A 15949-nucleotide genomic window follows, 5' to 3' on the forward strand; every position below is an offset into this window, starting at 1 on the left:
AGAGGGTCTGGCACCACTGATCTCTTATTGATGAATCAAAAAAATCAGATATCGGGCCCTGAAGAGACTCCGCTTTAATTTAAGGAAAGCAATTTTTCTCATTAAATTTATAAATATGATATATTATTAAATATTATTTTCCCATGTTTTAATTGGCCAAGCAAAGTCTGTCACTCTTCTTTGAATTTGAAAGGGAAGTTTATCTCCATTTACTGTAGCCACAGTTTAGATTATGGACTTGTTTGTGAAGAACTATTTTTTCAACAGTTTTAATCACTGTTAGTAATTAAGTGTTAAAGGTTAGATGCTGCGGTTTGAGCTGTGGAACTCGTTCCAGCAGCACATAGTTGTCTATAAATACTAGCTTGTATTTTAATTTTAACTATCTTACTATTAAGAAGATTAATATATGCATATAAAAATATAAAGCACCATGGAGACAAAAGAATGTTAATTTTGCAGCGGCATTTCTTTGTGATGTTATTCTCGTGAAATTTACGATTTTACATTAGTATTCATAAAGGTAATGCAGCATAATGGACTGTACAAATAAAGTCCTGTAAATAATAATAAATGCAAATTAATGCAAATTAACTATCCTATTGCTAAGTGAGATAGCAACACATGTTTCTGAATTTTCTCTGTCTCATTTTTTTCTTATTTCATTTTAATCTGCTTTCAAGCTCCCTGTCCGTATCAGCCCTTCAGCAGTCATTAATTTTATGAGTGAGGAAGCATGTGATCATAAGCACCAGGCCAAGTGCTAGTTTGAGGGCTGTCATCTTAGCTTGAAGAAAAAACCGAACAGACTTGTGATGCTGGAATCTCAGTACCTAATTTGCATGTTTGATTTTCTGGATGCACATGTCCGTGATTGTGAAGAAAGGATGGTGAAAAATCTTATATTGTAATAACTGTGTTATCTAATCACAAACATTAGATCATGGGGGTAGTGTAAATTCTGTTTGAGGCTTGGTAGCTAGTTTGCAGAAATTTTCTAGAAACTCAGCAGTTTATGATGTTTCTCTCTGATCCCGGGTAGAAATTTGCTCTGTCTTTCGAGATGTGCCTTTCACATTTGATAAAGCTTATGACTTTTTACCAAAATCCCTTGATTCTAACGGCACCTCAAGCTATCTATTAGGGTATATAAGGTATGCCAGGGCACTGGGGACCTCCGGAGAAGAGAGCCTGGAGCCATGTGCCTGAGCCGAGAGGAAGATAAATTGAAGAATGGTAAGTGTAGAGGAGTGATGCATTTTGAAAGAGACTGTGTAAGTGAGAAGACTAATAAATGGAGGAAACTGTTACCAGTCTAAACAAAAGTAATGATCAGTGCTGGAACTGCCACCAGGAAGACAGATCTATTGTGACACTGGTTGGCAGCGCCATTACGTCCCAGATTTGGGACATGTTGAAGGCAGCATATTACTCAACCACTGTCATTTGCAGTATTTTATCCTTCTGCACAGCAGGCTAAAGAACTCGGGCCTATTGTTCTGTGAAACCTATTAGATGCCTTAAGTCTGAACATTTAAATGAATGTAAAATAGAAAACTCAGAAAACTGAAAGTCCTGAACAATCCGAGTTAAACCAACATTCCCTCATTATCCAGAACGTATTGGTAGGGGAAGCCTGGCAGTCTGGATGATGTTTATGTCATGAAGCTAATTCAGACTGTTCTGCGAGACAGATATCCAAGGCAGTTGAAAATGAGCATCTAAACATGATAAAGCTCCTTAGCCTCATGGGATATTAAAGAAAACAGGGGATCTGAGACAGGTATGTTTTTTTTATCATTTATTTTTAAGGACAAGCCTGAAGATGTTTGAAGTGTTTGAAGCTACAGTCATTGTTCTGAGAGCTGTCACATTTTTAATCCTTCTTTAAAAATTAATAAGATAAATCAATTTCCAGATAACTTAAAAATGACACTGACAGGGGAATTATATGATAATATACAGTACTGAGATATACAGTGTATTTTAAATTCTCTGGTTTTTCTCCCTCCCACTCTCAGTGTTCTGCCGAAATCACATCACCAGCCTTTTTGTGTTGGTCTGTAGAAAACCCTGTAGAAGCCAAAACAAGTCAGGAAACAAAATGAACATTATCAAAATTATTATTGCTCTCTTTTTCTCCCAGTGATCATTAAATTTCATGATTGATTTAAACAACAGGTAGAAGGGTAAGGAAGAATATTTTGTCTCTGTTCTCATATTGTTTCATTTTCGGGAGTGAAGTAAAATTGAAGACCAAATTAAATTTACAAGAGTAAGAACAATAATTTCCCCCAGACCCAAGGCTACAGTATGTCCTTTCCTCAGTCTCACCTGTATTTCCAAGGCAATAGGAAACACTTTCTTATGAAATATTTTTAAGACGTAGCCTTATGTCTTGGTCTGCATGGTGATGCTCGTATGCAAATAAAGAGTCTGGAGGACCTGTTGGAAATACATTATGGCTTTTAAACATTTTCCTGAGTAATTCAGAACTGAATGAAAGACTAACAAGGGAAACAAAAAGATAGTTCCTCCTTCCTATGGACCTGAATTTTCAAATGAATGCCCCAGAATGGAGAACATGTACACTGTGCTGTAAGACATGCTGCCCTTTAGTTGAGACAGTTGAACTGGAGTCCTGACCACTTGGTCATTAAAGATCATACAGTATGCTACTGTTTGTAACACAGGGAGGCAGGAAGTCACAGTGCAGTTCAGTGCAGTGGTGGAATAAGTTTATTGTGAAGGTCCCTGAAGAACTGAGAAAAGAAACGTCAAGGTGCATTCATTCACTCACCTGTAAAGCGCAGACATTTCTGAGTGCTTTTTACACCTTGGATATGGCCGTGAACAACCTCTTTAGTTACCACAAATGTCATGTTAAGAGAAGAATTGAAGAGTAAAGGTGTAAGAGCTGGTATCGTGGCTAAATTTCATACTTACCTTTTGTAAATGTATCACTTAATTTAACAGTTGCTTCACTCCCTGATGTGCTTTGGAGTAGGGCTGCTGGTGCAGAATGGCCACTGTGTGTCTCCCAGGTGGGGCTGCTGGTGCAGAATGGCCACTGTGTGTCTCCCAGGTGGGGCTGCTGGTGCAGAATGGATGCTGTGTGTGTCCCAGGTGGGGCTGCTGGTGCAGAATGGCCACTGTGTGTCTCCCTGGTGTGGCTGCTGTGTGTTTCCCAGGTGGGGCTGCTGGTGCAGAATGATCACTGTGTGTCTCCCTGGTGGGGCTGCTGTGTGTCTCCCAGGTGGGGCTTTCACTTCTTTGCATGAAGGCCTTTACAAAGCAGCATACAAATGTGAGCATTTAAGTACTATTATTATTTTGATTAGCAGTCGCAGAAACAGCAGTAGTAGTAATGCTTGACACCTTTTATTACAAACATCCATACCACGATCTTGTAAAAGTTTCAAGCTTCTCTAAGGTGGTTGTAATCTAAATATTCTTCCTGATTCACAATAAAGAACCACAGACACTCCCCACAGTGTTACTGTTGATTCCATTAACAGTGTTAATAAAATGTGTTTTGTTGAGTTACCCTGCGCACTTGTAAAATCCAAGAAGCAGCCCTTTTCCTGATTTCCTCCCTTCTCCCATGTTAGGTCAGTTGCTCATTATCAAAGCACAGCTGCTTTATTCTGCCCAGGGGTGTCTCAGTGGCTCTTGGTTTACCTTCAACACTATTTAATATCATAGTAAAGCTTTCCATTTGAGGCAAAAATCTTTAACAAGGTAAGAAAATTTATGTCACCTTGTTAATACCCACAATTGTGTTGCCTTTTTAATTGTGAGGAATCACACACTGGTACACAGTGGCAGTAGTACTTGTACTTTATTTAGGTCTTTTTGTTGCCACAGTGCTGAAGTGAATTACAGTACCGTCACAGTTGTATCTGAGACAGAGAAACTCACTGTAGATATCACTGTGTGGTATTGAATATGGTTTTTCTGTGTTAAATATGAGTAAATAACAAATTACAGGGCTTAAATAAAAAAAGGAAACATTTTAGATGGAAAAGTTGCTGATAATTGTTACCGCTATGGCTTTGATCAGAAGCAATTACTTCAGCGTCCCTCTGTGATTTTGAATTCTTAGCATGAAAACTGCTTGAGGTTGTGAGATGAGTTGCATAAACCTATTTTCTTGTTTGTTTGTTCTTGTATTCCTGAATGCACTACCTAGGAGCAATCAATGGAACTTGAGTTCTCGTCGTTTAAATTTAAATGGAAGATTAGCTTGCTCCACAGTGTTCCACAGAAAACACTGTGAAGAGAGTGTCAGATGGGTTCAAGCAGATATTTCAGTTCAAATATGGTATAACACCTTTATCACTGTGTTAATTTTTTGAACTTCCAACATTTGTGTTTGTGTCCTTTCTGCTACTTACACGGTAGGAGAGTGGTCTGCCACTAATAAACATGAAGATTGTACTGTATATAATGTCACTGTACAGCAAAAAGGTCAACATGCAATGTATTAAGACTTGTGTATGATGGGACAGGCTTTAGAAAGCTCTTCTTCCTTCTTGTTAAGAGGTGTAGAGTACCAGCCATTAGCTGTGTAATGCTGGCTCATTATTCTCTTAGTTCAGCTCAGGCTTGTAATATGTGTAGGGAGGCCGTATTGTATCCTTTGATATGGCTTTAGATATCAGGTCAAGCACATTAGCCTATTGTTAACCTGTTCACAGGAAGGCTGAGTAAGAGGAGCTGTCCAGCTTGCCAAGTGCCCGGTGGTGCTGAACGTGTAAGAGCTTTTAGTGGAGCTGTCCACCATCCCTGCGCTGATTCATGGTGCTGAACCTTTCATTGTTGACTGGCTGTTTGATCCTTTGTTTTCCTGCTCTCCCTCTGGCACTCTCCCGTATATTTCTCCCCTCCCACTTGCAAGTCATCAAATGGCAACAAATGTTGCAGGGCAACATAAAAAGCAAGTTTTTGTTGGAAGCTTTCAGAAGAGGCTGGACTCAAATCAACCTGTCTGTATGTTTCTCAGCATTCATTTCCAACAGTCTGCTGCCCGCAGTTTTACACATTACCAGCTCACTACCCTATACTGTGTGGAGTATTATCTGATTCCTGCTTAGAAGGCCTTCACCCTGGAATACCTGTTTTACTCTTCAAGGAAAATAGTTTTTAAAGGGAACTTGGGAGGGTGTTTTTTTTCCACCTCCACAGCCCGTGTAGACACAGGTCACAGCCATTGTCGTTGGTTTTAATGGACTTGTTGACATCCCATCAGGTTTCTGCCTGCTTTGCTCTGCGACAGTTGGCAAATGAACTTTATAGGAAATGCAAAGCTTTAATGTCTTAAACATTGCTCTGCTGTCTGCACATTTTATTTATTGCCTTTCTGATATTCATGTTGGCTTCTTAAATATGTATGCTACAGCCAGAAGGATAATATCTTTAAGCTTCTGTTGGGATCAGGGTTTATGAATTACACATTACTTGCCAATAGCTGAAATGAACATTCAGCTTTAAAGGTTTAAGGTACTGAAATATGCTCAACATGCCAGCCTTGATATTGATATACTGACTGTTAATATATTTGTGTAGACTTTTTTATTTTAATTAAGGGAATATTCTGAAATAATGGGAATGATCAAATATTTAATAAAAATAAAAAATGTTATGTTCACCTTTAATGCAGTGAATAATTTAACTAGAATCACTACCACAACAAATTCATTCTATGAATAGTGATCTTGTTTATTATAGCTGCTGTGATCATGCTCTGGACTTTATAATGTAGAATTTTTCACAAATTGTGAAATATATATTTAAAATAGACGTGCTCCAATTATTGTGAAATTGTATTTTCTGAAATCTGTTTTAAATATCTACATTTCTCTCCGACTGTTGTATCCTGTAATGTATAAAAAAAACAAGTTACCATTACTTCAACAAAACAAATTTTTAACACAGTTATGCCAAACAAAAACGTATTCAGTAAATATAAAAAAAATATTCAGTACTATACAGACCTCCAGGCAGGTGAATATGCCTTCGGTTCAAAAATCATCACTGTGGGTACTTCACCCAGCAAGACAGATAAATAGGAACTATGTGTTATTCACTGATTGTGCGGATGAACACATCTTGAATAATTACCACTGTCATCAGCAAGCCCTATGTCATTTGTGAGAGCTTTTAAAGGATTACAATGTTTGCCTTCACTGACAAATGTGACTTTTGCTTTTAATTTTCTGTTTGTTACAGTCAAACTGCTCTATTCTAAACCACCGGTTTAGTAGAACAAACCATTTTTAGATGTCTGAAGTGTCCGAAGTATTACTTAAAGTCAGTAATTAGGAAGTGATGAAGGGATGCATACATTGCACTGCGTAAATGAAGTTGATTTCACTAAAAATAAGGTGTCTTGCAAAGCCAAAATGTTGAATGAAATCTACATGCTTGGTGATCTAAATTATTACGCAAGGTATGAAGTAAATATTGAAATCAATAAGTTCCAAGTTAATCGTAGAAACAATCGACAAATTGTATATCTTTTAAGTGAGGTGTACAGGATGGGTATTGAGTGGTGAGACGACCCTCTCTAAGGAATTATTAACCAGGTTTTTAGTATTCATCATATTGCAGGTGATTGTTGCAATATGATGACACTGGCACTGCTTATGAGCACTCATTGCAGGCTCTGTATGTTTAGGTCATGATAAATAAGTTGGGATTCAAAAAGACAATAAAAAAATCCTGAACATGTTTGACAGAGCCTGAAGGGTGGTTGGAGGATGTCCTGCAGAGGCACTCAGCAGCCCTCCAGCCCTTCCTGTTCTGGTTAACAGATTGGTTTTCTTTATCTGAATGAACCAAGAGCCTTGGATGAGAGCTGCAGGGGGGAACTGTTTGACTGTTGCCTGAGTCTTTTTTTTTTTTAAAAAGAACACTCTTCTCCTCTTGATCCCTGTCATTGATCAGTGTGATGGATGCTAGGAAGGCGGTGTATTTTACAAGTCACCGTGCCACTGTCTTGCTCGAAGGCAGAAAAAGCTTTGTGAAGGCTTCTTCTTTACCTTCCTGGGAGAGGAGAAGTAGACTCAGGGTCTTGTAGAGGTGCCAGGTCATTAGCAGGGAGCCAGATATGAGTTTCAATAACTGCGTGCTTAACATAGAGAGCACAGAGTGTCAAATGCTGTGAGCTTTATTTTGTTATTCAAAAGGAAAGGTCCCTGATGACTGTGAGACTTTATTAAAAAATGCAAAGAAAAATATTTTTCACCCAACCTTGAATTTAATTTTATTTTTATTTTCAGATCATGCAGACTTGAATATTATTTCATACCATCTTCAAGGTCTCTTTCGTGTGTTACAATGCTTCAGTACATTTGAAACTAACCTAGGTCTTGCTATTGCAGTGTCTTGTTTGGCAGTTTATTTCATGGAGGATCGTTTAAATTGTGTGATTTAAAATGCCTGTGAAACACATACTTTTGATGTTTATACCAGCGCTGCCATTTGTGACAAATTTAGATCAATTAATGATATTTTTCCACCTGTGGTCTCATTTTCATCATGTTTCATTCCAGTTAAGCGTCTTTAGTAAATCAGATACTATTTGTTTAATCAAAGAACCCCTGTCAAGCATTCTGGGCAAATTATTCATACATTGGCAAGACTACAAAAATGCTGATGTTCAACTGCAGTGATGTTTCCTTTCAGGGGAGGATATTTGACATCTTTATTGGACTTTAGCCAGAGCACACTGGCTAACATTGTAGTTCTGTACAAAAGTGCAAAGGGGGCAGTTATTTGTAATGATTTGTTTAACTAGTGCTGTATTTTATACATACTTGGTCGATGAAGAAAGGTTAATTAACCTTTTTCGCTGTTTCACTTTCCTGAAATGTTTATTGAGACAAATTATTTCTGTTGAACAGATTGTTTCATTGGTGCTTTCTGTTCAAAGACTTGTAGTCCATTAGAGCAGTTTTTTTTAAAACCCAAGGGGGTTTTACATCTGTTTTACAAAAAAGTTTTTTTTTCTATTTAAACTGATGTAGAAATGTGTGAACAGGATGAAAGCAATGGCTTTATGTTACTTGAAATGTAGTTTTATTGATGACAATTTATAATTAAAACAATTATTACTGGAAAGAAAATTCTTAGGAATTTGTATTAGGAATCTTGAAACCTTTAAAAGCTGAATAGTACAGAGTCTATTCTTAGTCATGAAAATGAAATATCCTGTGGTACAGCAGTGCTTTGAAACTCAGTTTCCTGATTAAAGTGGCTTTCTAAATCAATAAATTCAACTATTCCTCATGCCAGTGAACAGTTTCAAGTCTTTTTAAATAATTTGGTTGTAACTGCTACATAGTCACTCCTTCTTTAACTCAGTGTGGAAGTGTTTTACACTTATTATACCAAATCTGTAAAATCATAACCAACTGTTGTATCGAGTGCCAACTGCCAGATAACATTTATCTTTAAGTAATTTGATTTATTCTGTGACATTACATACGCTTTCTTTTTCTTTGGGAAAATGATCTCCAAAGAGACAGCAATAAAACAGTTTAAGATGAAATTCTAGTCTTTGTCCTTTTGGTGTTATTACTTCAGATCATTTCAATAGAGCCACGGTACTAACATGATTTTTCCATCCTGCAGGATCTTGATGTTAATTTCTCTTGCAGTACTGAGCATCCACATGCATGAATAAATATAAAAAAATAGCAAAGGCTGGCTGCTAAATGGCTGATTCATTTCGACCCTGAAAAGAAGCAGTACAAATCTCAGATTATAGCAACCAAATCTGACCTGATCCACCGTTAAACATTCCACATCACTGAAACCATTGCATGTTACATCTACAGCTCAGTCTCAGGGGCTTTCAGTGGATCGGATTTGCCTGCAACTCAGCCATATAGCCTGCAGATGTGTAACAACCAAGAAGATGTATAATTAAGTTAACCAAGATGTCATGGTAAATCAATCCACAGAATAATTAAGTTATTAAGAAATGAATTTGATTAATTATATAACATTAAAAATAAAGATAACCGTAGGCTCAAAAGGCTGAGAAGACAGTAATTGTTTAAATTAATGAAAAGATATATACACAAAGAAAACTCTGTACAGAAGAACTTCGTTTTTTATTTGTATTTTTTCCAGCATGTGAATATTTGTTGGGCTGAATCAAATTCCTTCTCTTCTTTGTTTTAATTATTATTTCTAATTTGATGTTTTGTTTTGCTTTTTTTAAGAATATCACTTCAGGTTGCTTTATTTGCCTCTATTGGTTTTGTGCTGCCTTGCATTGAGGCGTCTGTCATAATCTGCCATGGAGAACTTACTGTGTGGCATTAGAAACTCGCTCTCAAGTGGATCAAACCGTTAAATAATCAAATCATCAAATAATCAGCTCCCATCAAAAAGGCGCTAGGGGGTTTCCCATTCAGTGCAGGCTAAAAGGGGTCTGTCAGTCTTAGTCTTACAGAGACCAGTAAATAACATGAAATATGGTTTGAATTTCCTTTATTATAAAAAGGTATTTTTGTTCTTTAAAAAATGCCCTGTGGGACTGAATGTTTCATAAGCTTGGAAATAAATAGACAAGACCTCTGTTCTGAAAGATAAGCAAGCACAAAGTGCTAATTCTGGAGGAGGCTTACAGGGCACCAGACCGCTGTGTATTATACTCTTTCATGCCACATACTGTGAGGCAGATCAGCTGTTGTTCTTCATGAGGAGCTGATGAGTCTTAGTGGGACTGCAGCAATACTGCACTCGAGCCTGATCTCACTGCACCTCTGAAGCAAAACAGATCTGACCCAGTCCTGCATCCTTGGAACAGGCAGAGTTAGAGAGAAATGACATGTGTGGGTGGAAACAATGAATATGTTTCTCCTCTGGTGCTCTATTATTCAGTGCCATAACTGAAGAACCTCCAATCCTTAAAGTTGCTGAGAGGAGACAAAGAAAAAAGGTCGGTCTTCAATCAATGATTCATTTATTATTTACTAATGTTTTTTCCCCCTTTGCTCCTCGCTTAAAAACAGTATTAATTCTGAAGTTGTGCCATCACCAAACCCTTTAAAACAAAAATGCAGAAATTATTTTCTTCTAAAATGATTGAATTCTTTGACTGACTCCTTCAAAACTCTGAAAATGAAAAGTGGAAGTTTTTAGTGATCAACAAGCAAGCTGCTTTTCCAGAGCTCTTGCAGTATATGCTTTTATCCAGCCCAAATCTTTAAAAAAATTGCGATTTGCAAATTCTATTAATATTATGTCAGTAGTGATATTGCCCTGCAACTGGCAACCCACTGAGGCTGATCAGGTCTGAGCCTGGCCAGACCTCCTGGGAAAAACTAAGGTTGCAGCTGGAAGAGGTATTCATGGAACCAGTAGAGAGCACTCACCCTGAAGTCTGTGTGGGTTCTAATGCCCTACTATAGCGACTCTATACTGTAAAAAGGTGCTATCCTTTGGATGAGATCTGACTCTCTGTGATCATTAAAAATCCCATGGTCTCCTAATTATCCCCATCTCTGAACTGGCTTCAGCACTCTGCTCTCCTCCCCACTGAGAGCTGGTGTGTGGTGAGCGTACTGGTGCACTTTGGCTGATGTCAAATCCTCCAGGTGGTGCTACACACTGGTGTTGGTGGAGTGGAGGGTCCAGAAAAGCTCTATATAAGTATTATGGCTGTTATTAGTACTGTGTTAGTACTTAAGGGGGAAACCTTTCCTTTTTTACTCAGCACAAATGAAGCTGATATTTTTTTTGTGAAATTTCAAGAAGATGTTACATTTTGCACTCCTCAGGCCTCTTTCATCAGGGCATAGTTTTATCATAGTTCTATTTTCTGTCAGTCTGTCCGACCGCCCGCCATGTGTCCAAATAACCATTCATCCATTTTCTTTCTTCAGTCTTTGACATTTATTTTCTTCATTCTTACTGTTCATTCTGCTGTTTTCTTGTATAATGAGTAATCATTGAAGTTTGGGGCCCCGCACTGATAACTCTGGAAATACTGGTTTGGAGAGAGCTTTGATTTTTTTTTGCATCGTCTGACACAGGTGTCCTGTAAGGTGAAAAAGATGTACAAGGTTCTTGAAAGGAGTCGGCTTCAACAACATCAGCTGGGTAGCTCGTTCCAGACTCAAGGTCTTCTGTTTGTCTTCTTTTTTTCCTGTAGCTGAGCCACTTGAGAGTGATGAGTTTGTGGAGATCACAGGGATAACAAGGTCCCAGGCTGGGAGATACGAGTGTAAAGCCACCAATGACGTATCTACACCTGATGTTAAATACGTGAACATCGTTGTCAACTGTAAGTACACCAAGGTTTCTGTCGATATCTTTCATTGAATCAAACCTTTTAGGTATCATTCATTTCTGGGGCGGCCAGACCAGAACAGAAAGGTTCTGTGTAAAAGTAAGACAGAGAAAATGTTGAACAGAATGTGACCTTTTTATTTTTAAATCCATTTCTGCCCTGCAGAATCTATGTTTTCAAAGTCTGGATTTGCTCTTGTCACGAGATTACATCAGCGTGTGACAATACGCTAAGGAAATTCCCTGGTACTTAAACAAGAAAATATCAAGGTTTAATGCTCAGCTGCTGTAAGGATAAAACAAATCAACTAGGAATTTAGTTTAGTTGTATTTAGAGACAGAGAAATATACAATATGCTGCCCTAATAGTCCTGAGCTTTCTCGTATACAATCATCGCGTAACCATATTTGTGTTAAAACTTTAAAAACTAATGTATTTTAAGACCACCAGGCTTCCCTACAACACTGCCATTAAGTAAAGTGGACAGACTATCAAATGTATGTGCAATCCCTGTACTTACAGAAATCCTCTGCAAACACCTAATTAATATGCACCATGCATCTATATGCAGAATACTTGGCATAACTGCACTCCAGTCACAGGCCTTCCCCACTCTGTACAAAGAGACTGTACAAAGAGTCTCAGTGTAGTGCTCTCGTAAGTGAAATGTTGATGTCAACAGACAGGCCCTTGCAAGATCTGCAGAAAATCAAGCGTAGATCGCAATCTCAGCAGCTGGAGTTTGTGCCAGATTCATGTGCTACCTTTATCTGATGAGATTCTATGTTGTTGGGGCCTTTTGATGCGATTGCCCCCTCTGTAAGACTTAATGGGTGAGGTGTTTTTTTTTTTTTACCAGGAAGAAAACTAGAAGTGTTTTAGTATGATGCAGAAGGGGGCTGTTGTTTCGCACGCTGTGTCCCTAGAGCAGGGTAACTATACTGAAATAATGCTTTCTAAAGTCACACTTCACTCTTCATGGAGCTGCAAATCCACGGTGGACATTAATTCAGTTGGTACACACTGACAAAGTGTAAAGGGAAAAGGAGAAGAAGAACTGTATCTTCTTAGGAAAAGAGACCTCTCAGCTCAAGCAAACAATCTACAAAGGCACAAAACCTCTCCCCAGTGCCAAAGATTTTAAAAGTCCTTATGAGTCTGAGATGTAGTAATGGATTCAAATAATGAATCTTACTTAAACATATGGTATGTCTCATTTAATTGTGTGTGCACCCATCTGTTCTGAGTATGCAATAATGTGCTCTTTTCTAGTGAGATGTGTTTTCTGCAGTGTGCATCAGTGAATCTCAGTAGCAGGCGAGGCATGAAATATTGATAATAGGAAAACCAAAACTTTTGCCCATTTTTTAAGTACATCTTAGATTGCAAATTCACTTATAGAACATGGCTGCAGGGTAAAGCATTACTCAGTTGTAATGTTCGCAATAAAAAATTTAAAATAAACACTGGAAATGCCATTATTGCCAAAAGGAGAAAAGGGACTAGAAAAAGGAAATCTAGAATGTATTGCTATTCTGTAAGCTGAAGTACACACAAAAATCAAAGCTCTGCGTCTCCTCCAAATATAATGTTTTATTTGCACTTCTATAAGCAGGACCTGATACGTAAATATAGCAGAAAAACAAACATGGAACTGAAAGGTTAATGGGAAAGTGTGACCCAGTATTGTTGACTTGCATTTAGCAGTAGTTGTGAATCACCCCTCTTCCTTCCCTGCTTTAGTTTTCCACAGTGTAACTTCCAAAATCTGTAGCTCAGTGTGTTCTGGTGTTTCCCCCCACAAAGCCATATTTTGATTTAGAATTATATTAAAATACACTGTGGTAATTGTTTAATGCACTGAAAAAAATTCTCTGGGGCGAAAATAATCAACTCTAGTTTCTGTGGATACTCAGGCTTCTTTGTAATTTCTGAGAACATTAAAGACATCACAAGAGGAAGCAGGCAGTGTGAAATTAGGAGTGTTCCACGAAAATGTGCAGTTAGCGGTTTCCGGCAGACACAAGTCAGAAATCTTAACAGCATGGAATAAAGTATTAGTTTTACTGTTCTAATTTAAGAAATTATAATAGTTTTTTTTTTAGTAAGTACTTATAATTCTGCACATTCCTTCCACAACCATGCCTTGAGATGCAGTTTGGGGAATAGAATTGCTGTTCCATCTGTTCATCAGATACCTCTGGGGTCTGATTTTGATTCCAAACCTGGATGAAGTGAGCGCTGCTGTCTTTTTGCTTATCTCTGGTGGGCTGATAGCCCACCCACCCAACACCTTTAAAGATGTGAAATATAACATTAAAAAATTATTGTTCTTTCTTAATAGCTAAATTACCAATAGTGTTCAAATAGTACTTTTTTATTCACTTCTATATTTTATTATTTACTGATCTTAAAGGAACAAAGACAAAAAAGAAAGTGGATACCTAAAAAATACAAAAAAACATTAAACACTGAATTTAATTTGATATTGTTAATATTTCTTAATTAATCATATTTATTTTTTAAGTGTAAGTGTGATGTTATCAGGCCCTTAGGTTTTGTGCTTATGTATTCAGAATGACACTTTGTATCATGATAGTATACTAAATACTAAATAGTAAATAGTACTTCAAAGTTTACTTTTTTGGGGAGGAGCTATGGTGCCTCATATAATTTGGAGCACTCTGAGGCACCTAGTGCCGATAATGCTGACATACTGTAGGTTCCATGAGATCGTATTTACATCGTAGTCCTCTCCTGTTGCTATTTACAGTGCCTTGTGAAAGTATTCGGCCCCCTTGAACTTTTCAACCTTTTGCCACATTTCAGGCTTCAAACATAAAGATATAAATGTTTTATTTTATGTGAAGAATCACCAACAAGTGGGACACAATTGTGAAGTGGAACGAAATCTATTGGATTTTTGAAACTTTTTTAACTAATAAAAAAATGAAAAGTGGGGCGTGCAAAATTATTCGGCCCCTTTACTTTCAGTGCAGCAAACTCACTCCAGAAGTTCAGCGAGGATCTCTGAATGATCCAATGTTGTCCTAAATGACTGATGGTGATAAATAGAATCCACCTGTGTGTAATCAAGTCTCTGTATAAATGCACCTGCTCTGTGATAGTCTCAAGGTTCTGTTGAAAGCGCAGAGAGCATCATGAAGACCAAGGAACACACCAGGCAGGTCCGTAATACTGTTGTGGAGAAGTTTAAAGCCGGATTTGGATACAAAAAGATTTCCCAAGCTTCAAACATCCCAAGGAGCACTGTGCAAGCGATCATCTTGAAATGGAAGGAGTATCAGACCACTGCAAATCTACCAAGACCTGGCTGTCCCTCTAAACTTTCAGCTCAGACAAGGAGAAGACTGATCAGAGATGCAGCCAAGAGGCCCATGATCACTCTGGATGAACTGCAGAGAACTACAGCTGAGGTGGGAGAGTCTGTCCATAGGACAACAATCAGTCTTACACTGCACAAATCTGGCCTTTATGGAAGAGTGGCAAGAAGAAAGCCATTTCTCAAAGATATCCATAAAAAGTCTCATCTAAAGTTTGCCACAAGCCACCTGGGAGACTCCCCAAACATGTGGAAGAAGGTGCTCTGGTCAGATGAAACCAAAATCGAACTTTTTGGCCACAATGCAAAACGATATGTTTGGCGTAAAAGCAACACAGCTCAACACACCATCCCCACTGTCAAACATGGTGGTGGCAGCATCATGGTTTGGGCCTGCTTTTCTTCAGCAGGGACAGGGAAGATGGTTAAAATTGAGGGGAAGATGGATGCAGCCAAATACAGGACCATTCTGGATGAAAACCTGTTGGAGTCTGCAAAAGACCTGAAACTGGGACGGAGATTTATCTTCCAACAAGACAATGATCCCAAACATACAGCAAAATCTACAAAGGAATGGTTCACAAATAAACGTATCCAGGTGTTTGAATGGCCAAGTCAAAGTCCAGACCTGAATCCAATCGAGAATCTGTGGAAAGAGCTGAAAACTGCTGTTCACAAACGCTCTCCATCCAACCTCACTGAGCTCGAGCTGTTTTGCAAGGAAGAATGGGCAAGAATTTCAGTCTCTCGATGTGCAAAACTGATAGAGACATACCCCAAGCGACTTGCAGCTGTAATCGCAGCAAAAGGTGGCTCTACAAAGTATTAACGCAAGGGGGCCGAATAATTTTGCACGCCCCACTTTTCATTTTTTTATTAGTTAAAAAAGTTTCAAAAATCCAATAGATTTCGTTCCACTTCACAATTGTGTCCCACTTGTTGGTGATTCTTCACATAAAATAAAAAATTTATATCTTTATGTTTGAAGCCTGAAATGTGGCAAAAGGTTGAAAAGTTCAAGGGGGCCGAATACTTTCGCAAGGCACTGTATGTCTTTGTATTGAATCCTCCATTCTGACGACATGCATTCTGCACTCACATTTTTATGTATGCATGTATTTGATCAGATCTATACAGAGATATACTGTAGATGCAGAGGTAGTGTGAAGGTACTTCATACTTACTGTAAATACAGTTCGAGGGAAAACGCTTCTTTCATTTCATATATAAGGTATAGTTATTTAGGAGTGGAATACATGTATTTTGTAATATTACATCTGCATTTCATTTCTTCTACT

At 38.1% G+C, this 15949-nt stretch overlaps 1 protein-coding gene across 4 annotated transcripts in view; it reads left to right on the forward strand.

The window, feature by feature from the left end:
* Positions 1 to 15949, forward strand: part of lsamp (limbic system associated membrane protein) — a 628552-nt gene that overhangs the window by 578954 nt on the left and 33649 nt on the right. For all 4 annotated transcript variants that reach the window (XM_015341696.2, XM_069189853.1, XM_015341695.2 and 1 more), the window contains one exon: positions 11171 to 11302. In XM_015341696.2, coding sequence (XP_015197182.1) covers positions 11171 to 11302 — 132 coding nt within the window. The remainder of the gene's footprint in view (positions 1 to 11170; positions 11303 to 15949) is intronic.

Source organism: Lepisosteus oculatus, chromosome 5 (genome assembly GCF_040954835.1).
Source record: "Lepisosteus oculatus isolate fLepOcu1 chromosome 5, fLepOcu1.hap2, whole genome shotgun sequence".
NCBI lineage: Eukaryota > Metazoa > Chordata > Actinopteri > Semionotiformes > Lepisosteidae > Lepisosteus > Lepisosteus oculatus.